At 36.2% G+C, this 26,480-nt stretch overlaps 2 protein-coding genes and 1 pseudogene across 3 annotated transcripts; 1 reads left to right on the forward strand and 2 right to left on the reverse strand.

Moving 5' to 3' along the window:
* Positions 1 to 3,163: 3,163 nt before the first annotated feature.
* LOC120160190 lies at positions 3,164 to 5,164 on the reverse strand. Its single transcript, XM_039170608.1, has one exon. The coding sequence runs from the start codon at positions 4,962 to 4,964 to the stop codon at positions 3,531 to 3,533; it is 1,434 nt and encodes a 477-aa protein (XP_039026539.1). The 5' UTR covers positions 4,965 to 5,164; the 3' UTR covers positions 3,164 to 3,530.
* Positions 5,165 to 6,975: 1,811 nt separating this feature from the next.
* LOC120160191 (phosphatidylinositol glycan anchor biosynthesis class U protein-like) lies at positions 6,976 to 18,397 on the reverse strand. 2 transcript variants are annotated; one of them, XM_039170609.1, is made up of 14 exons: positions 18,081 to 18,397; positions 17,939 to 17,986; positions 17,755 to 17,815; positions 17,619 to 17,651; positions 17,323 to 17,447; positions 17,042 to 17,176; positions 16,075 to 16,151; positions 9,076 to 9,299; positions 8,607 to 8,663; positions 8,359 to 8,527; positions 8,082 to 8,136; positions 7,898 to 8,001; positions 7,571 to 7,627; positions 6,976 to 7,368 (listed from the first exon to the last, which is right to left on the reverse strand). In XM_039170609.1, exons 1-14 carry the CDS (start codon positions 18,232 to 18,234, stop codon positions 7,273 to 7,275), a joined length of 1,395 nt encoding a protein of 464 aa, XP_039026540.1. In that variant the 5' UTR covers positions 18,235 to 18,397; the 3' UTR covers positions 6,976 to 7,272. The 2 variants fall into 2 exon arrangements, 1 of the variants encoding a protein (XP_039026540.1); XR_005519415.1 differs by having other exon boundaries at positions 7,703 to 8,136; positions 18,081 to 18,395.
* Positions 18,398 to 22,257: 3,860 nt separating this feature from the next.
* Positions 22,258 to 25,688, forward strand: LOC120160503 (annotated as a pseudogene).
* The last annotated feature ends 792 nt before the right edge of the window (positions 25,689 to 26,480 follow it).

The following is a 26,480-nucleotide window of genomic DNA, read 5'->3' on the forward strand; positions in this document are numbered from 1 at the left end:
CAGATTTAATGTTTTAAGGGTAAATTCCAAATTCATCACTGAACGTTAAATAGTTAACGGCGTTAAAACGACATTGTTTTAAAAAATAAAATTTTCACCAAAACGAAATCGTTTTGAATCTATATAATAGCCTATTTATAACTTCGTTAGTAAGAAATCGACTCAGTGACAAAAAAAACTCAATATATTAAGTTTAATAAACAAATTAAAATGATTTAAAGTACAGTGAGTGGAATAGAAAAAATAATAAAGTTCAGTTACTAAATTTATAATTTATCTATGTTTAATATAGGAATGAGTGATGTAGTAGGCAAGGAAAAGTTAAAACGGTGGGATATTATTACAGCACTTGTTTTAACTTGAATTAGTTTAGGTTTAATTAGAGTAAATTATATTAGATCAATATCTAAATAATCATATTAGTTACTATTTTAAAAAAAAATATTTAACATTATTTGAAGCCACATCATCAGAACAATCATGTGATATTATTTGAAATCAAATAAGATGAGTTACCTACCTTGTAAATGTTAAATTTAAGTATAAACTATCAATTTTAATCTATTTTAGTACATAAATTTTTAATTTTTTTAAATCATACTCAAAGTTTAATTTTTGTTTATTTTTAATATCAAAACAAAGATTTGAAAAATAGAAAGTTTAAGTACCAAAACATGTTTAGTACCTAAACCATATTTAAGTTTTTTTAAAAATAAAAGTTTAGATATTAAAACAGACCAAAACTGATAGTTTAAGTACTAAATGTGTTAAGTTGTTAACGACATGATGCTAAGATGAAACAAAAACTAAACGTTATATATGATTTTGAAAAAATTTAAAAGTTTAAGTACTAAAACATACCAAATCTGATAGTTTAGGTACTAAACACGTAATTTACCCTTAAATTTAACTAGCTACATGTACTCAGTTTCTGTCCTCCCTGTAAATGCTGTTCTAAAGCACTGAAATTTGCATAGTCCTTTGAATAAAACAATTATGTTGTTCAAATTCCAGAATAAACATCGGATACAGATATGTGTCCAACAGGCACATAGAAAACCAAGAAAAACTGAAGCAACAGAGTCAAACAACATAGTGTTGAGCCATAATTAACCTTTATCTGATCAATCTTTCACAGACCTTTCTTCTGACCGTCTTGCGAAATCCCAAAACTTGATCATTGATTCCCCGGTGTCGGTGCTCCGATTTCAAAACCTCAACGCCGACAAAAGAAGAATGCTACAATTGAATATATTAACAAGCATACCTAAGATGTACATGCCTTAACTAGTATATCCACAGATCTTATTTTGATCCAAAAAGATTCAAGGTCTTCAAGCCATACGTGTTACTCCCTGTAACTCCAACTCTTCAGTTAATGAAGATATGATCCTCTAAATATACAGAAAACATAAACCACATACAGACCCGAGACTCATCTCGAGTTCTAGTAACATAGAACCCCACATTTATAAGACAGCCAGCATCGTTCCAAGCAATCAACAATAACCAGAAAAAGCAGACGATACTAGATAGTCACTTTTCTAAAACCCAAAGAGTTCATATTGTTGGAGGATCTCCCGATTGCTCAGTTGGAACTTCCAACAACCGGAAGGTACTGTGTTCTCGAGATGCCCTACAATGCCGTTTTACCCCAGGAATTCTCTCTCAACTAGGAGTTTAAACGAGCCGAGTCGAGCTCGAGTATTGCTGAACTCGACTCGACTCGAAAACTCTGAAATGAAGCTCGACTCGAACTCGAAATCCGGAACTGAAGCTCGTGAGCAGCTCGAAATGAAAAAAAAAATTCTTAAACTTAACAAAATTGAATCATCAAACTCGAACTCGAACCTGAATCTTAAATACATGAAAGCCTTATTGTATTTAAAAAAATCAACACATAAATATTAATATTATTAATAATTTATTTTTTAAAAAATAAATTATTAATATATTATATTTTCGAGCTGCTCACGAACTTTTCGAGTCGAGTATAAAGTAGCTCATTTCGGCTCGTTAAGAATTCGAGTCGAGTCAATTTGATCCGAATATTTATCGAGCCTTAACCGAGTCGATCTCGAGTAGCTCGAGATCTGTCTCGTCTCATTTACAGCCCTACTCCCAACCCTTATGAGGGTCCCAAAAGCACCTCGGTTGAGTAGAACACAGTCCGTAGATCGTGCTATACTTACCATAGCCCCGCACAGGAGTGCTCAACAATCACCCAAACGCATTTCGACACCAATTGCGCCATTCAATGGCAATTAGTCCTCCAAGGTTCGCTCTCTCCAATTTGGTCTTCCAAGTCTACAAACACTTCAATTGGGTCCCATGGCTCTCCGCCCAAATAAACCGGGATGAACCACATGCAGTAGCTTAACACCCGAGATAAGCCACGGTAAGTCAACACGATCTACGGACCGTGCTTTCCTCAACCAAGGCACTCCTGGGATCCTCCTACGGGTCAGGAAATAAAATTTCGGGGCTAAAACAGTATCACATAGGCCGTACCACCCCGATAACACAATACCTGCCTATTGTTGGGGGTTCCGATCAAACAATTGAGAGATACTCCAACACATTATCAACATTTTTTGAAACAATAACTTCTTAAAGCAATGTATCCTCTCGACACTAGAAGTTAGCCAACTTTGATAGTCTTTTAAACAGATACAATACCAAGAAAAAAAACTCACCATTCTAAGAAAAATGAATCAGCTCACATTGATAATAAACATTAAACTGAGAAACTATAAACCACCCATAAAACATCGAGTTAAAAATCATTTCAACAAGCTGATAGCCAAAAACTCATACTATAACCTCCTTCTAATCAGCAAAAACTACATAGGATAAAGACATTGTATAAAACTCGATCAAAATCATACACCACCCCACCTCAAACTGATCATGATTCATGATCAACCAGATAGCAAAGATAACAGATTATACATTATAAAGAAGCTTTTACCATGGCAAACGAACTACAGCAAAACCGAATAATAAAACTACTACAACAGTAAAATACTGAAAATAGCAATTCAAATTGCAATACAAGGCCAATACAAACAGAATAGCAGTGAACATAAAAACCTGAAGTAATACCCTTGCTATACAGCTATCCTAATTTCTTCTTATCAGCAAAACAACATAGAATATTAAATAAAATTCAAAATCATAGAGAACAGATGATATACAATAAAGAAGCTTTTACTAGGGAAAATCAACTACAGTACAACCAAATAATAAAACCACTAAACAAGCAAAATAGCACTTCGAATTACAGTACTAGGCCAAAACCAACAGAAAGCATTCAACCTAAAAACCTGAAGCAATTAGGAGTTTGTGTCATCCACGGCCTCTAATGTCCATCAAGTTTTCAATTGCCAATTATTCACTAAAATTAGCAGAATAAACTTGGTCATTACTCATTACTCCCCTTCTTCACTCTATCACTTCGTGGATTCTTTGCATTTCTCCCACGAATCCTTCACCTTTTCGCCTTCTTACTCTTCTTTCATATTTTTTGGTCATTCATCGTCACCCTCAGAATTCATACTCGAATCCGAAATCTCTACATATACATCATGATCATCATAGAACACTCTTGGAGCAGATTTTTTGGAATTCTTTTCTTTTCCTGCATTCTTGTTGTTAGAGCAAGTAAACATGGGAGAAATAGGTGACCAACAGGGAAAATTACCGTCCATATTCTTACCATTCCCTGAAAATCCTAAGGGATAAAACCCCCAACAGCAGAAATATGTGTCCTTTCCATTCAAAGGAGGCGAAGGTATCACCACCGCATGAAAAGCTCTCCGGCATTCTTTCATCTGACACCTCAGTGTATAGTCCTCGTACGCCTTTGGATACTCATAGAGAACATAACAGTATGGACAAGCCGTCCAGAAAGTCAGTCGCTCTGACCCAGAAGCCTGATTAGGCCGAGTAGAATCGGTCTTCTGACTCACATCAGCTGGCTCTGCCCGACTATGCTCCGTAGTGGTAGTAGTGGTAGCTGCAGCAGCAGCAGGAGGTGGAGGAGGTGAAGATGATGTGTGATTAACTTGACTCGTCCGAGTCGGCTCAGTCAGATTAAAGTGACTAGAGCTAGACGTTCCTGACTGATTAACCTGGCTAGCTCGAATAGGCTCAGGCCGATTAATCTGGCTCGTCCGTGTATTCTCCGGCCAACTAATATGGCTCGAACTAACTGATCCTGTCTGATTCGGCTCGGCTAAACCTAGCTGATAAATCTGCCTCGTCCAAGCTGACTCACCCGGCCGAGTTGATTCCGGAACAGTATTATTTAAACCCAACTGCCCTCCTCGTTCTAATTCGGTATTTCCATCTTTACTATTGCTCCTAGGGCTTCTCACAAATAGTGATTGCGTAACCTGCTTTTGCGTTTCTTTCTGTGGCGTTTGCATAAATAGCGTTTGCGTTTCTTTGGGCGGAGGAGGCTGCGGTTGCATAAACAGCATCTGCGTTTGCGGTTGCTGAAGTTCCGGTTGCTGCTGATAATGCTGTTGGCCAAGCTGACCCAGTTGATTGAACTGACTCACCTGACCAAACTGAAGGAATCTCAGCTCGTTATCGTAAATGAGCTTCTTGGAAGGATTCGACAGCACATTCCAAGCGTCGGAAACGAACCGAAACGCCTGATCTGCGAAAGGGAGCGTGTTCTCCGAAGGATTCAAAAGAATGGCGAGTTTCCTGTACTGACTCGCCACCACTTCCATGGACTGAGTTAACGGAACGAGCTGGAGGATGCCGTACCAGTCATGAGGGTTGGCTTGGACGGTCAGGAGAGTGTCAGTCACGGCGAGGATCTGATCGCCGAGGACGGGGGCCGATTCCCGAACTCGAATCGCAAAGGTTCTCGTCCCGTGGAAGTCACGTGACGCTAGGAGCTTCTCTGCTATGGTCAGCCACCGCTCCGCCTCCGTAGAATTACCGTCCATTTGTCTGCCTTTCTCTCTAGGGTTGTCCGGTTTTCTCTCCTTGCTTTTCCTGTATGTGCGGGCCGGGAATTATCTTGCTGGTTTGACGGAAAGATACAGACGAAAGTGGGAAATCTTTTCGGGTGGACGATGGAGGACAGTTATTTCACTCAAATCACAACTGGGTTCAAATGGTTTGAATGGGAATATCAAATGCTACTATGGATATTATTGCCATTTAAGATTCAAAACAAACTATATTTATTTGTCAAGGATGACTAGGGATAGGTATTAGACTCGAACTCGATAGGTTTTGATTTGACTCGATCTGATCGGATTAAATTTTAAAAAAAATATGTTCAGATCGGGTGAATTTTTTAAAGTGTGATGTTCGGGTCAGGTTCGGATTTAGAGTGAAAAATACCTTAAAAAATATATATAATTTTATCTTATATATTTAAGAATAATTATAATAATATACATTTATATATACTTTTTTTAAATTAAGTCATTGTTTTTATAGAATAAAAATAATATTTTTTATTATTTCAGGTCGGGTTTCTAAGTTATATGTCCGATTGGATTCGGGTCGGGTGAAATTTTGTTTTGGTCAGATCGGGTCTCCGGTGGAAGATCCTTTGTTCTCGGGTCGGGTCGGATGAACCAAAAACCCGACTCATGCCCATCCCTAAAGATGACTATATAACCTAAACTCGATGCTTTCTTGAATCTCTAAACTATTCAAAGTTATAAAATAATTATTTGGTTGTAATGTGATACTTTGTTGAGTTTCTATATTATTAAAAGTTATAAAATGATCATTTGATTATTTAATATATTTCAAACTCGTCTTTTCCTGTTAAAAAATTAACTACAGTCTGAGCTAGATGTTAACATGATGACTGAGATATAATAAAATTGGATCCCAAGATATATAACAAATTATCATATCGTAGTCAACATGTTAACATCCAACTAAGATTATTATCAATTTTTTAACGAAAAATGATGAATTTGAAACATAATAGATAGTCAGATGATCATTTTGTAACCTTTAATAGTCGATAAATTCAATAAAATATCATCATATAATTAATAGATTATTTGTGTACTTTATTTCTCAAAAAAAATATAATTCCCAAAATATAATATTAGTTGATACAATATTTCAGTGGAAATGTTATATTAATTTATTTGATTTATATAGAAAGAATATAAAATTCGGATCATTACTCAATCCGACCCTTTGACAGGTTTTGGATTCGGCAAAATCAGTCCAATAATCTAACAGGCTTTTTGCTTGCCTCTTAATGGAATCGTTAAGCGTTGAATGTTGAACCGTTCAACGCTGAATGCTGAACCGTTCAGCATTCAAAGCATTCAGCGCGTTTGTTTCGCACCTATAAATGATTCAGTGCTGATTGATTCAACAAAACAGTACTGAATGATTCAACACAGAAGTACATTCTGAATGATTTAGAGTCATTATCAAACAGCATGTCACATTCAGAGCTAATTCATTCAGAGCCTCTGAATCATTCAGCGTTTAAATCATTCAGCGCTTAATCATTTTGAAGTAAACAAACAACCCCTGAGTGGACAAATTATTTAGTTTTATTGGGCAATTTGAAAATTATTTTGGGATTTATAATATTTGTTATAATGTTTGTGGAACTCATCATACCCACGAGACAAATTTCATATAATATATTAAAAAGTAAAACTCGTCTTATAATATAAAACAAAATTGTACAAAATTTGTCACGTTCCCGTGACGAGTTTTAATTTTTTTAATATATTGTATGAAACTCATCACGCTCACGTGACAAATTCTACGTGCACCGTAACAAATGTTGTAGATCCCAAAATAATTTTCGGATCACCTTATTGGGCGAAATAATTTACCCGCTTGGATTATTGGGCCGATTTTAACTCTGGATCCAACCAACAAATTTAATGAGTTCAAATTTTTTGAAAAAAGAAATGGAATGATTTACTCGCATTATCTGAGCACAACTTGAAATATTTCATAAAATGTGAAAAAGCCTATACTTTCTATTGAAAACTTGAAGGTTTTGACAAGAATTTTGAATGTATTTTTGACAACTTCAATGGTGATGGAAGATTCTCCGGAACTTTTAGGTTACCGGAAACCATTCATGCGAAACAAACATTGAGTGAACGATCATTTCCGACAAATTCCATGCAGTGAAGGTAAGCATGATCTTGATACAATGCAAGAGTGGTGAGAGCAAAGATATGGTGGCAGTAACCTGACGAGAAGGATCTTTCTAGCAGTGCTGAGTTAAGGTGAAGAATCGGAAAGAACTCAGGATTTGGCGTCTTGGGGCTTGCCAGTGATTAGGCGTCTCAACTTTCTGTCATGGTTTAACATGGCACTCACACCCTCGACAACCAAGACAATCTGCAAAACAAGGCCAAAGTAAGGGATAAAATCAATTATTAAATTCCGTTCGAAGTTCTCGAAAACGGTAGGTTCAAGCATTCACAATCGTCCACAAATACCAGGAAGCTAATTTGTTTACATTGGAGTTCTATTTTTACGGCCTGATATCAAGTTATAAATAATAAAAGAACAATGGATCAGAAAAAAAGAAATAACTCACCTGCAAGGAAGCATAAACCATAGCTGTTGCAAAGTAGAAGTTTGCATTGCCAGTGCCCTGTAAATTTCAGCAAGTCAATAGCAGTACTAAAGTTACGTTATTCGGACTAATATGTGAGAAAGATTCGGGTACATGTCCAATATGGGTATATTCATATTTTAGAAGTTTTTCCATGTATTTGGAGAGTCCTTGGAAGCTCATATCCCCACACCCCCACACACGTCTGAATATACGTCGGACACAGGTTTTGAACATGGATACTTCACAAAAAGAAATGAAGAGTCGGAGCATAGGTACTAAAGAATAATGGACTTCTACTCATTGCACATTAAAAAAGGAAGAGATCCATATCCATAGGTTGTGCATGACAGGGCTGAGAAGAGAAACCCCGACATATCCGCAGAAGAAGAAGAGAGAGAACTGCATATCTGTAAGGCAGAAATAACGCTTAAAATATGAAACAATTATAAACACCATTCAATATCGGAAAAAGATTCCATTAACTTGTCTGATAATTCGTTAACAAACCAACCCAACAAACCCAAGTACAGTGCTGAATCTCCAACCTAATTGATATTAAAGCACAAAAGGTTAGGAGAATGACCGATCTGATTTGTAATATTAAGTTGGTCCTGAAACCACTGCATTATTGTAGACCGCAGGTATGTGGTTGATTTAGCTCATGTCACATATATAAAGTTGATGGAGTTGCATCTCAAATTTTCAAAAAATAGTCGAAGAAAATATGGTAAAAACGGAACAATCGAAAGGATATAGTGAGAACGTACTGATGGATAGGACTTCAGCATGGAACATATGGCAAAGTATACAAAAGCCAAGTAACAGGGTCGGTGATGAAGCCGTATGGCTAATGGCAATATCATAAATAAAATATTGAAATGGAAAACTATCAAAAAGAAGTTCCTGAAAAATTCAAAAACTTCCGCAAAGATGTACCTGCCATAACATATCAGGGACATGAAACTGTCAGAGAAGATGAACATAAGATGTATGACAAAGAAAAATTTGAACTCACCGTAAGACACCTATATTTGGAGACAAATCTTCCACAGTGAGGATGAATCCATATGTACTACAAAACCAGCCACATAGAATTAACAATCAAAATCTTTTATACTACAATCTTGTAAAGATGAAGTATGGCTTAACTCAAAAGCAATCAAATGCCAAATGACCTATTTATTCTGTTCTTAGTTCCAGAAAATCATCAAGGATAAATTTACCAAGCTCCACATCTTCTTGGTTGGTTTGAAATTAAAAGGTTGTTGCCACCATTCATAATAAGTTGTTTCCAGCTATTCCATATAAAGTAGATATGAGTCCTAGGCCTAGCAAATAAATAGTCAACTAGTCCTAAGAGGTTTACAATATTGATCAAAAATGAAAAATAAAAAACTTGAGCAAACTAACTCTTGGGTTAATCGTAAATTTTTTCCCTAGTTCAATACAATAAGAAAGAGAAATGTATGGAATTTGATCGGTACCTTTTAAACATCTCCCATAAACCATCAAACTGTTTCAAGGAAATGCCACAAAGAACCAGCATATAGACTGACCAGACGAGAGACCAAAATGCAAAACGAATGATGGGTCCCCAGGAGAAGCCAGGAGGGAGCTTCGACTGATTCAACCTTCCTTTTTGTTGGTGCCTTTGCAGAAACAATTTCCTAGGAGGAGCATCTGGACCACGTCCTAATAGAAAGATCACCTGTGAGAAAAACACACGATGAATATACTTCTTGAATATTGACTTAAGTTGAGGAAACTGAAAAAGGAAATTTGAAAACTATCTTGTGGATCATGCAATATCAGAGGTTAAGCACATCAACTGTCAATTAGATTCCGTTAATGAAAAAAATAAATAACATAAGCTTCAGCATGAGAGAGAAAGTTAGAGAGAGAAACGGAGCGAGTGCGTATGGGAGTCCCTCCTCCGATGAGGAATGGACTGTCTTTGTTGAAAACCTTAGTAAGAGAGTTTCTAGAAGTGAGCTTAGAGAGATTTTCATCTAGTATGGCAGAATAGTCAGGGTTTATATTCCAAATTTTATTTTTAAACCGAACTACAAATCGTCCACGTTCGCTTTTGTGCAATTTGAGTTAGAGGAAAGTTGCAATAGAGCAGTTCAGAATGTGAATGGAACTCTGATTGATGGGAAGCGAGTGTCAGTGGGGGTGGCAAAGTACAAGAAGAATAGGAGAAGAGGTATAGTGGGGTATAAGCATCAACCGGAAGGTAACAAATCAGGCACAGGGGTCAGAGGTAGGCAACAGATGCAAACGGAAAGAGCGAGTAGTCTGAGGAATGGCAGATCGTACGAGGAAGTGCTGAAGGGGGATAGCGCGAAGAACATGGAGTTTGAGCTAGTGGAGAGAGAAGGAGGTCAGTCTGTGAAAGCAAATGGAGTTAGGAATGTATGGGATATGCACATTCCTACTGATGATTATGGCTGGGTGAAGTATTCATTAACAGGGGTAGTCAAATATTCCATGCAGCTGGACATGGTGAAGGAGGCCTTCGTAAAGGAGGGATTTCAGGTAAAGATAGTAAGTTGGGGTTTCGTAGGGAATGCTGTCATTGTTATGTTCAAGTCAAATGAAGATTTCGGTAAGGCGTGGTTGGAGTACCGAGACAAAATGTTTTCCTGGTTTCAATGGTTATCTCCGGTGTTGAATGATGAAGGTGTTCCAATGGCGTATGGTTTGGTAGAGTTAGTAGGGCTACCACTTCTTTGCTGGAATGAACCATTCCTGGAAAAATTAGCAGGAAGGTGGGGAGACCTTGTTTGTATACTGGATGAGACCAAAAATAAAGAGGATCTCTCATCGGCGAGACTGTTGATGAGGGTTGCAAGTCCTTATGACATACAAGAATCCATTATTGTAGGGTCTTATGGAAGATCTTTTAAGGTCAAAATTACTTTGGGAGGAAGTTATTATACATCCCCGGCTATAATCGGAGAAAAGTTGCAGGAGTGGTCTGATGATGGTGGTAGTTCAGGGAAGGAAGTAGGCATTCGGGGAATGTCAGCAGCGGTAGTGGGGACAGAGGGGAACACGTGGCGACAAAGAAATTTAGAAAGTGGGGGGATTAAGGAAGGTGGGGAACAGTCCCCTGAAAAGACGTCCCACACGAAATCCAATAGTTATGGGCTGTCAGGGAATCTGGAATGTGAAGTGGAGCCAGTTTTTAATATGGAGTATGCGGGTCTTGGGCTAAGAGCAGTGGTGGACCCGAGCTGCTCAGCCCAATCTGATTCAAACTGGGATTCTTTTTCACCAGTTACTAAAATTATTCCTGCTGGGCCGGCGGTTAAGGTGAGGTGGGATGATGTAGGAGAGAATAACAAGTTTCAGTCTCTTCATGAATTAGTAGAGGTGGATAGCTGCGATTTAATTGGAAAAGAAGGTGAGGGTGTCCAGGAAGTCGAAGAAAATAGAATGGAGATGGAAGTGGTTAGTCAATTGGTGCAGGAGGAAAACAAGGAGGTAAGTGTAAAGAGTGTCAAGAGGTGGAAGAGGGGATTTCCTGTTTCTGCTTGTATGACTCTTCGATCAGCGCAGGATTGGAGAAAGAAAAGAGGTCGACATGCTAGAGTTTATATAAGGTCGAGGAACAAGAAAATATGGCTAAATTCGTGTAAAGAAGCTGATTTTATTGGTTCAGAGGCTAATACGATTCAAGAACAGAAGGGGTCAGATTGCAGAATATTACAACAGCCGTCGGCAGTAGTGTCGGAGTGTGTGGCACCTGATGCGTTTTCATCTCCAAAGTTAGGAAGAGTTCGCAGAAAGAATAGAAGAGGTTTAATTTATCAAGCCTTGGAGTTGGTTAATATTCACACTGCCTACTCTCCTCTTTTTTCTAAGCTGGTGGAGGAAGCTATGGCCACTTGGGAAGTATGTCTGATGTTAGGCATCTCTTTCAAGGATGGGAAGGAGAAATTTATTGAAAAGATTATTTGCCTTGAGAATGGTTCGGAGGTTGTAAAGGGTGATGGATATGATGGTTAGGTTTTGCGGGTTGGATGGGTATGGTTGGGGCGTTTGGGAGTGATACATTTTTATGCAGAATTTAAGAATTCTTTCGTGGAACATTAGAGGTTTAGGGAGGAGGGAGAAGATTGCTTCTGTCGCTAGGCTTGTAAAAAAGGTCAAACCAGTTCTGGTGTTTATTCAAGAATCCAAGCTAGAACATTGTAAGGAGTCTATTCTAAGGAGGTTATGAGGGAGTATGTTAAAGGGAGTGAAGTTGTCTCCAGCACAGGGGTCTAAGGGTGGTTTGATTAGTATGTGGAATGAGAATATGTTCAAAGTCACCAATCAGCATGTGCACAGTAGGTTTTTGGCATTGGTGGGGTATTTTTTGAATGATCAAAAGGAGTTCGTATTTATTAATGTATACGGCCCGGCTATTGAAGACGAAAAGGAGGATTTTTTTGGGGAGTTGTTGTGTTTTGTAGTTTCGTTGAATTTACCAGTTTGTATAGGGGGGGATTTTAATGCGTATATTGATCCGGAAGAAAAGCTAGGGAAAGCTCAGAACTGGCATACTTTAAATATTTTTAGAACATTTGTGCAGAGAGCTAAGCTCATTGATCTACCCATGTCAGGAGGGTCTTTTACATGGAGTAGTTATAGAGAAGATTCAACATGGGTTAGGCTTGATCGGTTCTTGTTAAGTGACAGTTTTCTCAACTGTTTTCCTAAGATTTCACAGAGACTTCTTTCGATCTCTATGTCTGATCACAAACCGGTTTTGCTGGAAGATGTTTGTATAAATTGGGGCCCAAAACCTTTTAGATTCTTCAATTATCTTTTACAGGAGCAAGGCTTTGATGATTTTGTGGTTAATTTTGTGGCAGTTGAGAAGACTAAGAGGAATTTTGGGGGAATTTTCAGAATGCTTCAGAACGCCAAAAACCAGATTAGAAGTTGGCCTGGAATCAGCAATGTTGGGCTGTCAGAATCCATTTCGGTTCTTGAAGGGAAGATAGAGAATTGGGAAAGGAAGTCGCAAGGTGGAATATTGTCCAAAGGGGAGTGGGATCAGTTGGTAGAATGTAAAAAGGAGTTGTGGAGGCTGTTAAGGACTGAGGAGAGCATCTGGTGTCAGAAGTCCAGGAGTAGGTGGATTAAGGATGGGGACAGAAATACGAGGTTCTTTCACTTGAGTGCTTTGACTAGGAACAGGATCAACACTATTCATTCATTGAAAATTAAGGGAGAATTTATCTCGGACTCAGGAAAAATTAGAAGCAGTGTGTTCAATTTCTTCAAGACGGCTTACAACACTAATTCAGCAATGGAGGTTGAGGGCCTAAATATGGATTTTGCACAACTTTCTGCAATTCAGAGTGCATCTTTGGAGGTGGAATTCTCTGAGCAAGAAGTGTGGCAAGTAATCTCTTCTTCGGATAGTGCAAAAGCCCCTGGCCCGGATGGTTTTACCATGGGTTTTTATAAGAAATATTGGGAAAATCTTAAGGAGAAGATCATGGAGTTTTTCTCTGATTTCTATCAAGGTAAGTCATGGGAGCATGGAGTCAATCATGCGTTTATAACCTTGATTCCTAAGAAAGGTACTCCCGAGAGCATTGAAGATTATAGACCCATTAGTCTTGTGGGCAGCTTGTACAAAATCCTCTCAAAAGTTCTATCAAAAAGACTTATTTCTTGTATCAAGGATATCATTAGTCCGTCTCAGTTCGCTTTTATTCCGGGTAGACAATTGTTGGACTGGTGCATTTTTAGCTAATGAAGGAATTGATTATTGGAGGAAGCAAGAACTTAAAGGGGTAGTTTTCAAAGTGGATTTCAGTAGAGCTTACGATACAGTTGAATGGCAAATTCTTCAAAGGCTTATGAAGGAGATGGGGTTTGGAGAGAGGTGGTGTTCTTGGATCTCACAATGTATCTCTACAGCTTCTATTTCGGTTCTAGTGAATGGGTCTCCTACTAAGGAGTTTCCTATTGCTAAAGGCTTGAGGCAAGGGTGTAGCCTTTCTCTCTGTTGTTCAATTTGGTCGGGGAATGACTTCATAGGATGTTGACTAAAGCAGTGGATTCGGGTCTGTTCGAAGGTTTCTCCTTTGGTAAAAATCAAAATTCATTCTCTTTGTCCCATCTTCAGTTTGCAGATGACTTAATTATTTTTTGCCGAGCATCAATTACGCAGATTATGAATGTTAGAAGAATTTTGAGGATTTTCAGCTTAATGACGGGGCTCCATCTAAACTTAGCCAAAAGTAAACTTTTCGGAATTAATGTGGAGAGTGGCATCCTTGAAGATTGGGCTAAGGAGATTGGTTGTTCTATTGGCTCATTTCCCACGGAGTACTTAGGCCTTCCTTTGGGGGCGAAAACGAATTCGGAGAAGTTATGGGATCCGGTTATTGTCAATTTTAATAAGAAATTGGCGGGTTGGAAAGTTGCTTCTTTATCTATGGCTGGTAGATTGGTATTAATAAAGTCGGTGTTGTCATCCTTACCTATTTTTTACCTTTCTATTTTTAAGATGCCTTCTTCTATTTGTCAGAGGTTAAATTCATTGATGTCGGATTTTTTATGGGGGAGTAGGGGAGACAAAAAGAGAATGCACTGGGTGCGCTGGGACTATGTATGTAAGCCGTTGAGAGGAGGAGGATTGGGAGTGGTGGATTTGAAGGTTACAAATCGAGCGTTGTTGGGCAAGTGGGTTTGGAAGTTTGCCAATGACAAGAATTCGATGTGGAAGAAACTATTATGTAGCAAACACAATGTGAGCTGTCAATCCATGGATATTAATAGAGCTTGCTTTCGTAAAGACTCTTGGATATGGAGGGGAATTGTGAATAACTATTTAAAGGAGGGCGTCATTGGAGGTTGCCTTAGATCTCATGCTAAGCTTCAAATAGGTAATGGTAAATCTATTTCTTTTTGGAGTGATACATGGATAGGGGATTTCCCTTTAAAACTTCGGTTTCCTAGAATATATGCCCTTTCATCAAATAAAATGGGCAAGGTAGCTAATTTTGGGAGTTTCGATTCGTCTGGATGGGTTTGGAATATCAAGACCAGGAGGAACCTTTGTGATTGGGAGGTTGAGCAGTTCGTTGAGTTGTTGGACACCCTAAAAAATATTAAACCTATAGAGCCTTTGGAAGACTGTTTGTTGTGGGTTGGTTTGGGTGATGGGCAGTTTTCTGTTAAAGCGTGCAGGAATGCTCTGTTTGTCCCTCTTAAGGACTCAGTTCAGTGGAAAAAAGTCGTCTGGCAGGGTTTAGTTCCTCCTCGAGAGGAGACTTTCCTTTGGCAATTGTCACATCAAAAAGTAGCCGTGAGAGTGGAGTTGTTGAGAAGGGGGGTTGATTTAGGGGAGAACATTCTCTGCCCGTTTTGTAATCAAGGGGCTGAATCTATTCAGCATCTTTTTATTCATTGTCTTGTATCCTGGGAACTATGGATAAAAATTATTGGGTATTGGGGTATTCGGCTTGCTCTGCCGCAAGACCCTCCTAATTTACTCAGTTCATGGGCCGAATTGAGGCCATATTCTGCTATATGGAAGTTTATTCCAGGGGTAGTTTTTTGGTCCATTTGGAAGTTAAGGAATGAGATCATCTTCGACAAAGGAAAGTTGGACAGTATCTCTTTGTTTTTCACGGTTCGATTCAGAGTAGCTAAGTGGTTTGTAGTCAAGTATCCATTTTTTTCAACTCAGGTTGATTTCTTAATTGGGGACCCCTCTGTGGCTAACAACCTTTCAGACTCTAAGGTTTTGGACAGTAGTGTGGTCTGCTGGATTCCTCCTCCATTGGATTTCTTTAAGATGAATGTGGACGGGGCGGTGAGTAGTGTGGGGATGGTGGCAGGTATTGGGGGAATTCTAAGGGACTGGAATCGGGTTGTTCTGTCTTCATTTTCAGTAAATGCAGGTCCTAATTCTCCTATCCTAGCAGAATTGAAGGCTATCAAGAAAGGCATTGACATCTTTGTTTCATCTGTTTGGGCTTCGAAGGGTAGGCTCATTATTGAAAGTGATTCAAAGACAGCAGTGGATTGGATTAAAGATCAGAGTTCAGTCCCTATTTACTTGTCTAATTTTGTGAAGGAGATTGCGTCTGCTGTTTCTGGAAATCAGTTCATTATCAGGTGGATTCCTAGGTGTTGTAATTGTGAGGCGGACAAGCTAACGAAGGAGGGGATTGGCTGATTGTACTGCTTTTAGTTGGGTTGTATGTCTTTGAGGGGAGGTCTTGCAGGAGTGTATCAAGTCTTATGTATTTTTGTAGGAGTGTTGTTAAATTTTATGTTATTGTATTATCATTAATAAAATGATGTACTCTTTTCCTCCTTCCACTAGAGGGTCCTTGCCTTAGGGCAGTGGACTTCTTAGAGGGAGGTTTTTAATGAGGCATCTTATTCCTATCAAAAAAAAAAAAACTATCTTGTGCACGTTAAGCAATTCTATGGATACGGATAGATACAAAAGAAAGCAGTACCGGAATGATCAAAATAGCAGGATAAAGAGACAAATGAGTTGCAATGACCCACCCAAAAGCGGCCAAGGGAATTAGTCCTGCAATCCAGAAAGATCACTATTGAGTAGAAAGTTATGAAAGAAAGGTACAAAATACACACTAAATCCATATACATGTTGATAGCTGCTAATCCCAACAGATAAAAGCATTGAAAAATTTTCACCAGACGATGATCCAAAAGTAGAAATATCTAAAAAATTTCCATTTATAGCAACATTAAAATGTAGCAGCACACATATAAACACTTACTCAACAAATAGCTACAAAACCTATCCAAAACAAATGAAATGTTGCCCATGTTTATGATATAAAGAGAAAAAATATATACCGTTCTGTGTCTCTCAAGTTGCAATTAACAATGAGATGTCTCTCAACCCCAACACTTTTATGCATTTTGAGTTACCCTGGTGGAAACTTTAGGAACCCTAATTAAACCAAATAATTACCCTAAAAAACTATAAGTACTTGAAAATCTTATTGTGAAAGACAGGTTATCATAAAAAGTGTAAATATGTATGATGCATGAGTATCTATCTTGGATGCAAAAAGTTCTGAGGATACTTGTGTTGGACACTCCAAAAATATGTAGATAGTCGACATCCATATCATTTTAACTCCAAATTAAAGTCTAATGATTAACAAGCAGAATAAGAATATGATATAGAAACAATGAACATAAGTTATAGAAGAATCAGATACTAAGGGTTTGAAGCACCAGAAGCATGAATTCCAATTCTTTGGTGTACAACCATTCAAAAGATATTAGAGAATGCAGTTCTCAATAATAAAGTGGCAAATCTCACCCAAGAATCGGAAGAAATCAAGACAAATAGAATAGTGTTCAAAGAAAATTAACGTACACACATACACAGAGAAGCACAGCAATCAACAATCAGGAGGGATATTGCCGCTTTTAAAAGTCTCTTACGTGAACATGCTCCATAAAGGCACAAAATAACAACCATATTTTCAATTGGCGATGTTGACAAGCCCACGCATGCAACTATTGTGAAAGGATTACATAAGTAGATAAGGGCAGCAACGTCCCCCGAAGAGTGGAGCTCTGGTTGAAAAACAATAACTATGTTCATTAGCTTCGGACAAGAAAAGGAGAGGAATTAGACATGCAATTAACTATAATTTCATTAAGAACGCATACAGAAGTCTGTTATTTTCCCTCTTACTAAAAATGCTAAGTAAAGAATTTACCTGAACCTTCTATTTGTTTAACAAGGTCTAACGATCCCAAAGTACGGAGATAGGCAAGCTGAAGATTCTGTCCGTTAGCACGAATAAGCATTGCACTAACAACATCTGCAATCACAGAAACCAAACTGTATCCAAAAATGTGTAGGTATTAACTGCATGAGCAAACAAATAAACAATCATTCAAGAAAATACAATGACATGCTCTAAAGTCCACTAAAGAATCTATTCTACGTTTTGCCTCAAATAGAATTTTAAAGTTCAAACACATCAAAACCAGTAAAAAGAAAAGATTCTACCTGTACAAAAGATGATTAGGCTGTCCTTCAATTCTGAACCAACCCAAAAAAATTCTTAAATCATTAAGAACTGTAAATTAACCCCCCCCCCCCCGACAAATAATAGGTTAAAGTCTATCAATGAGCTGAAGGGCACCTCTTAACGGTAAGAGGTCCGAGAAGTGACAATAACAAAGGTGTACCATGGTACATAGATCCTGATAAACATGAACCCAGAGAGAAATCAAGTACTTTTCTTCTTTATTTCTTTTTTCTTATCGAACTAATACGAAGATTTTTTTAAAAAATGAAAATGTTGGGCAAAGAAAAAGGATGAAAACCTGCATAAGGAGACATAGACGACTGCTTTAACCAGTAACCTTCAGCCACTGCACCCAATAAAATTCAAAAAGGGAAAATTAAGCTAAAAACAAGTAAAAAGAAGAAGGAAATTGATTCTATAATGAAGGAAAAGGATATTACAGCGGCGGAAGCTGGTGAGCGGAGTGGAAACTTCGGGACGAGAGGACAGATTGAGATTTTTGGGGAAGTAAATTAGAATCAATCTGAAGATGATTGAAGCTATCACCCATTTCCAAAACGAAATCGATCCTATTTTCTTCTTCAGCTTTTCCATTTCTCTGGATTTTTTTCTTCTTCCTCCTCGAAGATAGATTGAGTTTGAGCGTGAATAGAGAACTGGGCTCGAATCTCGAAGGTGAAAAATCACGACAAAGGTACTGGGAATTGCCCGATCTCAGTGAAAGCGTGGTTTAGATCCGCCATTGATTAGGAATAGCTTCCTTAAACATCAGACTAGATTTTTAGAGCTTTGTATCCAATTAACAAAAGATTTAAATCAAAACTTAACCCTTGAATTATGTCTATTTCTCGTTTTGGTATCAAAACTTTTTTATTCCAATTTGATACTATATTATAGGGTGAGCACTGTAGGGGTGTTCAAAAATATTCAATCCGGTTGAGCCATCGACTCGGACTTAAAAAATCGGAATAATTCTATAAAAAATTTACCCGAACCATGATTTTTTTAAGTAGTTGAACTGAGTTTAGGCAGAAATCTTCTTATATTTGGCTACTCAACCCGACCTGATAGTTTTAATATATATATATATATATATATATATATATAGTTTAAATTATATTTTTATTTTAGGTTCCTTAATATTTTACCTTAAAACTAATTTAAATCTCTAAATTCTCTCTAGGTTTGTATTATGTACTTTTAAGTTTTAATTTTTTTCAAATATAAATTTTTTATTAATTTGCCAATATAAAATTCGAAAGAAAAAAATCACGACCGATATAAATATTTTTAATATTTTCTTTTGGAAATAAATTTTAATATATATATATATATATTCAAATATTTATCTTTAAATCATTAATTTTGTGTATGGATGGTGTGTTATGAACTTTTAAATTTTATTTATTCTTTATATGATTTTTAATATATATATATATATATATATATATATGAACTAAGTACTTGTAACCCGAAAATACAGATATCAAATTTTACGAGTGTCCAAACTTAACCTACTGAATAAAGAGCAGTGAGCAGACAATTGGTTAAATTCAATAGTTGAATCAATTCAACGGAAAACTTTTTGTTTATTAGGTTTTATTTTTGAGAATCTAAACTGAATAAACTTAATAAATTATATGCATATATTTAAGTAATTTAATTCAATTATTTCACTATATATATATATATGTTTAATTCAACAATCGCAATTTTTATTTCATAAATAAATCTTAAAAATTAAAAGATTATAATAATCCAGTTTATTTGGTTATTTCAATTTGACTAAGATGAAATTTAGTTTGATTGTTTTAATTTAGACAATGAAATTGATTTAATTTATTTAGTTTTGATGGTTTGATTAATTTGTTCGGTTATTTATATAGAATGCTATGAAAGTCACTTTCTCATTGGACACCCATATATCTATATTTTGTTTTGAGTAAAATAAATTGAAAAACTCATAATTTAAGTATCAAAATGAAATAAAAATAAATTTAATGACCAAAGTGAGAAAACAAGTATAATATCAAGATCAACTCATAAATAATTTTTTCTTTTTTTATTAATATGTGGTAAATACAATATAATATCTACACACCCTTGATATTTATAATGTTCGAACATAAGACCTCAATGAATAACAACAATTCTTAATATGCATGATCGTAAAGAATAGGGTTTCTCAATTTCTTAATAAAGTCTTATATCTTTTTTTAATATGCTAATAATGTTTATTTATATGTAAATACATGATTGAAATTTTTATTTATAATATAATATTAAAACACTATTGTTTTTTGTTATTTATATTTGAGAAAATTTAGTCGGTTTTAATATCTAAACTATCAATTTTGATCCGTTTTAGTACCTAAATTTTTTATTAAAAAATTCAAAACTTAAGTATGATTTAGGTACTAAATGTGTTTTGGTACCTAGACTTTATATTTTTTTTCAAAACTTAACGGCGGGTACTAAAATAAAACAAAAACTAAATTTTAGATATGATTTTAAAAATTTTGAAAGTTTAAGTATTAAAACGGATAAAATTTATAATTTAAGTTATAATGTACAGTACAAAATTGAAGAATCGAGCTTATTTGAGGAAGGATGATTTGATGACTCACCAACTAGTTGCTGATTGACGTAGTTAATCTGGTAGGATATGTGGAGGAGGAGATGCGAAGTTCGCACTGATGAAATGTCAGTCTTTGGTACTCACTATTTCATATTAATCGATGTTGTTTCTTATGATAAAAGGAAGAGAAGCCATAGTTATTGCGAAAACAATGTTTCATCAATATAATTCAAGAGTAAAATGAATCACACGTGACTCATTTTTTTATTATCAAAATCCGTTAGTTTTATTAAAAATGAAAATATTTAAAATTAAATAAGGATTTACAACTATCATGGTAAACTAAATACATAATTTGAATATTTGCATATAATATTGAAACTAACTACTTTAGATCATATAAGCACATATATGGAAAATGTTAAAGACTCGAACAAAAAATAATACAAGTAAATTTGACTGTATTGATAAACAAATCACGAAAAGAGTTAAGCTATTGAAAGATCATCGATAACCGCAAATTAGAGTCGAGCGTCATTAGAAACTATCCGCGAATGCAAAATCGCGTATCCAAATTCAATTTCAAGGTTCAACGTAGAGAGGATCAACTGGATTACAAATATCGTCATCTTAATCAATAGTGACGTCGTCAAATCAAACCTTGAGAAAACATAAAATAAAAATAACTACAAAAAAGAATAGGAAAACGGACCACAAATACATAATTATTCTTATTAAAAAATTAAAAAAGAAACAAAATGAGAAGAGAATTGACGATCAACAATCAACATCAAAACTGGTGTTGACGCACTAAACAAATTAAAAAAAAAAAGCTAATTCGATCTATATAAAACGGTATAAAGTCTAAAGAAAGAAAGAAAAAATCCAAATGATCGATTGTTATAAACATATTGCTCTACCGTTCAAAATGAAATGAGTGTTGACTTTGCTACTAGGAAAGAATAGAACCCTAAAATTCTCTGTTTTAAAAATCGAATTGGATCGGTCGGTTCAATCGGTTTAACCGGAAATCGTTGTTTAGTCTGGTTCAATCTAAACCGGTTGAACCGCTATTAGTGAACCGGCCAGAACCGCTGAACCGTTCGAACCGGACAGACAGAAAATCGGGAAAAATCGGAAAAAAACCGGGATTTTTGTTTTATTTTTTAAAAAAATAAACCAAACAACGTCGTTTGTTAAACGAGCCAAGTCGAACTCGAGTATTGCTAAGCTCGACTCGAACTTGAAAACTTTAAAAGTAAGCTCAACTCAACTCAACTCAAACTCACAAGCTAAAAATTATCAAGTTCAACTCAAACTCAAAATATAATATTGAAACTTGAACTCAAAAAAAAATTAGAAGCTCGATTGAAGCCTAAAATTCGAGCTTGATTGAAGTGAAAGAATAGTTATATAATTATAGTTATATAATTTTGTTATGATTTTTTAACCCCAATTTTATTTTTTAATTATAGTTATATAATTATATTATTTAATATGTTTTACCTTAAATATTATGTTGTAGTTAATTTGAATCATTTTGTTTCACTTGATTTTATGATTTTTAACTTATATATGTTATGACTTGCTTTGAATATGACTTGTGATATAAAAAAAATTTATTAAATATTTTTGGTATTTTTATTTAATTTTTTAAATAATTATGACGTCGTCCGGATCTTCCGACCGATCAGACCGGTTGAACCAGTGAACTGGTAGCATGACCGGTTCGCTAACCGGTCCGGTTCTGAAAACCATGCTAAAATTAGAGTTATTTTCAGCTCTTTACAGTTTATCGATCTAAAGAGCATGTTATAACTACCAAACAATTACTTGCAGGGGGAATTGCCTGCTTATTAAAGCAACTGATTTCACTGCAGGTTTACTTCAAAAGAATAGCAAATAAAACATTAAAACACAATGTCTTCCAATTGAAGAAAACCCTAAAGTTCAAACATTAAAGCATATATACATATATATATATAGATGGATATACATAGTTCTATGTATTGCAGATATTTTGATCTGAGAAAGCGAAAATGGAGTTAACAGAAGCAGAAGAAAAGCCAACAGAAGTAAAGACATTTCAAACGGAGAGACATAGGATAGGAGAGCCGGCGGTGAAGCAAAACATCATAAGAAAAAGCTGGGAAGAATCAAAGAAGATGTGGGAGATCGCAGGCCCTGCAATTTTGGTATCGGTCTCTCAGTTTTCCATCGGTTTCGTCACCGTCGCTTTCGCCGGACACTTGGGAGAACTTCAACTCGCTGCAGTTACCATAACGACGAATGTCATCGAAGGCTTCGTTTTCGGTATCATGGTGAGCAACATCAAAACCCTAGCTAGACTCATATATTAGGATGATCATATTTCATATATATCCTTATGCTCAGTGGTTGATCTATTCAGGCTGAGGGTGGTATGTGACTATTCTAAAATCTAAATTTTCTTTAGGATCTATTTAGTGTTGAGGGTGAACACCTAACTATTCTGATATCTAAATTTTCTTCAATTAATTACATATGTGCCTACTCTAAAATTTTATTGTGTCAATCCTGAATTTTTTTATGTTAAATACTTATTTTACCGATGTTGCCAACTTAAAATTTCATTTATGTCTACCCGTTCAAAAATTTTATATTTTTAATATGCATGTCCCACCCTCAAAAATATTTACTGTTACTGGTTATGTTGAGCTGATGTCCTTGTTTAGTTAGGAATGGGAAGTGCACTCGAGACACTATGCGGTCAAGCCGTCGGCGCCGGACAAAAGAACATGCTCGGAATCTATCTCCAAAGATCATGGATCATAACCGGAATAACCGCTCTATGTCTAACACCATGTTACCTCCTCGCAACACCGATACTAAACCTACTACGACAAGACAAGGCTATCGCGGAACTCGCCGGAAAATATTGCAGGATGGTGATCCCTCAGTTCTTTGCTTACGCTATCAATTTCCCGATCCAAAGGTTCCTTCAATCTCAGACCAAAGTCTGGGTCATGACCGTAATCTCTGTCGTCTGCCTGGGTTGTCATGTTTTGTTGAACTGGGTTCTGGTGACCAAGCTCGAGCTCGGTCTACTGGGTGCAGCCATGGCCGGGAATATCTCGTGGTGGCTTCAAGTTATTGCGATGGTGATTTACGTGGTTTCTGGGTTTTTCCCAGATTCGTGGACGGGTCTTTCGCTGTTGGCTTTTAAATCGTTGTGGGGTTTCGTTAAACTATCGCTTGCTTCTGCAGTAATGTTATGGTTAGTTCTTCGATTTTGTTTGTGTTTTCAAAATTTTCTAGGAAAATCGAAGTTTCTTTTGATGATTGGTTTTTGCAGCTTGGAGATATGGTATTTTACGGCAATTATTCTTATGGTGGGATATCTTAAAAATCCTACGCTTGCAGTTGATTCAATTTCAATCTGGTTAGTTTCTCAATCTTAAAGTTTTGGCTTTATACCCAAATAATGTCCAAATTATATCATTTTTTTGAATAGATGCCTACAAATTTTTTTAGATAATCAGTGTTTAACGTTACAAACGTTATCACTCTAGGTGTTTGGACTGTCGACAACGTTAATTTCCTCCATTAAGTAACACGTGTAACAATCTGATAATTTTAAAAATTTTGTATAAAATTAAAAAAATAAATTTATATATTTTTTAAAAAAGAAAACACATAAATTTCAAAATAACCCCAACTTTGAAAACCTTTATTTCAATACTAAAACCACGCCGACCACCTCCTTTTGCCGTCGATGAAGCTCCAATCAACCTCACCTCCCGGTGACCAAAATCCTTTGAAATTGTGACCGATCGATAATGGATCGATGTTTTGTAAACGCGTGAATCCTAGGATGAATCGCGATCGCACACAATTCTGACAGCCAATCGACGACAACTATGACATCATATAACTAGGATAATGACAGAGACTACGTTGGCGGCGACGATCGTGGCCGGAAAGGGCGGCGGTAGTGGGTTAGTGTTAGGATTTGAGGATTTTAGGGATTTTGAGGCTTTTTTATAATTTAAAAGAAATTAGTTTTTTTAATATAATAATATTTTTAATATTTAAAAAAATAAATTTCAAAATTGCCAAACATGTGTTACTTAACAGAGAAAACTAACGATCGCTATGTCCTGGGCACCTAGAGTGACCACGTTTGTAACGTTAGACATTTGGATGATTCAAAAAACACTGTAGGCACCTATTCAAGAAAACGGGTATAGTTTGTACACTTACTTGGGTATTAAGCCTAAAGTTTTTGTTGGAAACGAGATGACTTGTTTAACATGTATTAATGATAATTTTTGCAGTATGAACTTTCAACTTTGGACTTCAATGGTTACTTTGGGATTCAACGTAGCAGCAAGGTCCATTGCTCAAGCCCTATACAAAACCTGGTTTCAATAACATCTCCATGATCATCTTCTTCTAAACTTTACGAATCTATGCTTATTGTGTTACAGTGTTCGAGTGGCCAACGAACTCGGAGCCGGACGTCCCAAAGCGGCGAAATTCTCGATCCTGGTGACTGTTTTCACATCGTTGGCGGTCGGTGTCTCTTTCACCGCGATTATTCTAGCAACCAAACATGATTTTCCGAAGTTTTCTCCGACAAACCACTGGTCATAAAGGCGGCATCGAAGCTCGGATATTTCCTTGCAGCAACAATCTTCCTCAACAGCATTCTACCTGTTCTCCATGGTAAAAAGAGATGTTCCGAACTATGTTATTCAAACTTGAGTTTAAATTTTGAATACGAGAATATATCGGATACGAGTATGTTTAATATTTTTTCAATTTCGTTTTGTAGGAGTGGCAGTGGGGGCAGGGTGGCAAGCATATGTTGGCTTAATCAACATTGTTTGCTATTATATATTTGGAATTCCGGCGGGAGCTGTGCTAGGATTCAAATTCAACCTCAGGGTTCAAGGGATTTGGTCCGGTATGCTGGTCGGAACCGTCCTTCAAACCACCATTCTGCTCTTTCTAATGCTTCGAGCCACTTGGCGGAAAGAGGTACGTACTCGTCACATACACGAATCTCTTAAATTCGATTTCGAACCGAGATGATGAACGAGGACTAACGACGGTTCAATAAAACGATGCAGGCTGTGCAGGCTGAGGAGCGACTAAGATCATGGGGTGGACCAAATGAGAATCCAGAAACTTTGGTAGAATCCATGTCTGCTGATTAAGTTCATTATCGAATGCGTATACTGTTGGTTACATTGGAATCAAATATGAAAGATGGATACCGTTGGAGAAGTCTTATTTGCCGGAGCTTCCCGGAATCAAATCTTTTTACGCTTCCGGTGAATGATCATCGGCATGATTCGACAGACGACCGTTTTTTTTTCTTTTGTTTATTTCTGCTATTTTATGGAACGTTTTTCTTACTATTTGTTTTCTACTGTTGGAAGAATTATTATGGCCAAACCCTAATAAAAAAGTCTTTAAAGTGATATTAAGGGCATATTTGAAAAGTTATTGTATGTGATTAGATATAATATAATATAATATATGGTTACCTTTCGATTTATATTTAGAGAAGTTTAGATTGAAATAATTATACGTATAATTATAATATTTAAATTTCCACTTAAAATTTACCAAATATCAAGATGAAACTGACTAAAATTTCATAGATTTCGTATTGCAATTACTTTAATTAGGATGGATATGAGTATAAATTTAGTAATTAGTGAGTTGGTGTGAATGTAAAAAGTTATCTGTCCACTAACTACTCATTATATAAATCTTGGATCATTATGAATTTCGGTATAATTTTAAAGATTATTCTGTAAATCTTAAGATTTTATATGACATGACTTATAATTTAACAAAATGTTAGGGTATAAAAATGTTATAATATGTGAGGTTGCTGTCAAGTGGGTATGGACAGATACAAATAGGAACGGGATAAATGGTGGGTATCCTGTTAAGCAACGGGTGTAAAAGTGAATTTGAGAATGTACCTACAAAAGTAAATGTGAATTTAAAAAATTTATATGTTGTTGTGTGCGGTGGATAAGTGATGAATACAAAAATATTATGTGAATATAGAGATAAAAAAGGGTATCCAACCCTCCCTGATTTCAATATACCAATCATTGGCCTTTGAGTCTTTAATTTCAATTTTCTCTATTAACTTTACCAAAAGCTCAAAAGCTCGCAAGTCGATCGCAGACAGAAATAGACCAAAACAAGCAAATGGAGAAGCTACAGAAATCATGTCATTTGGTGCTCGTAATGGTGC

Source organism: Hibiscus syriacus, unplaced genomic scaffold (assembly GCF_006381635.1).
Source record: "Hibiscus syriacus cultivar Baekdansim isolate YM2019G1 unplaced genomic scaffold, ASM638163v2 tig00111392_pilon, whole genome shotgun sequence".
Lineage (NCBI taxonomy): Eukaryota > Viridiplantae > Streptophyta > Magnoliopsida > Malvales > Malvaceae > Hibiscus > Hibiscus syriacus.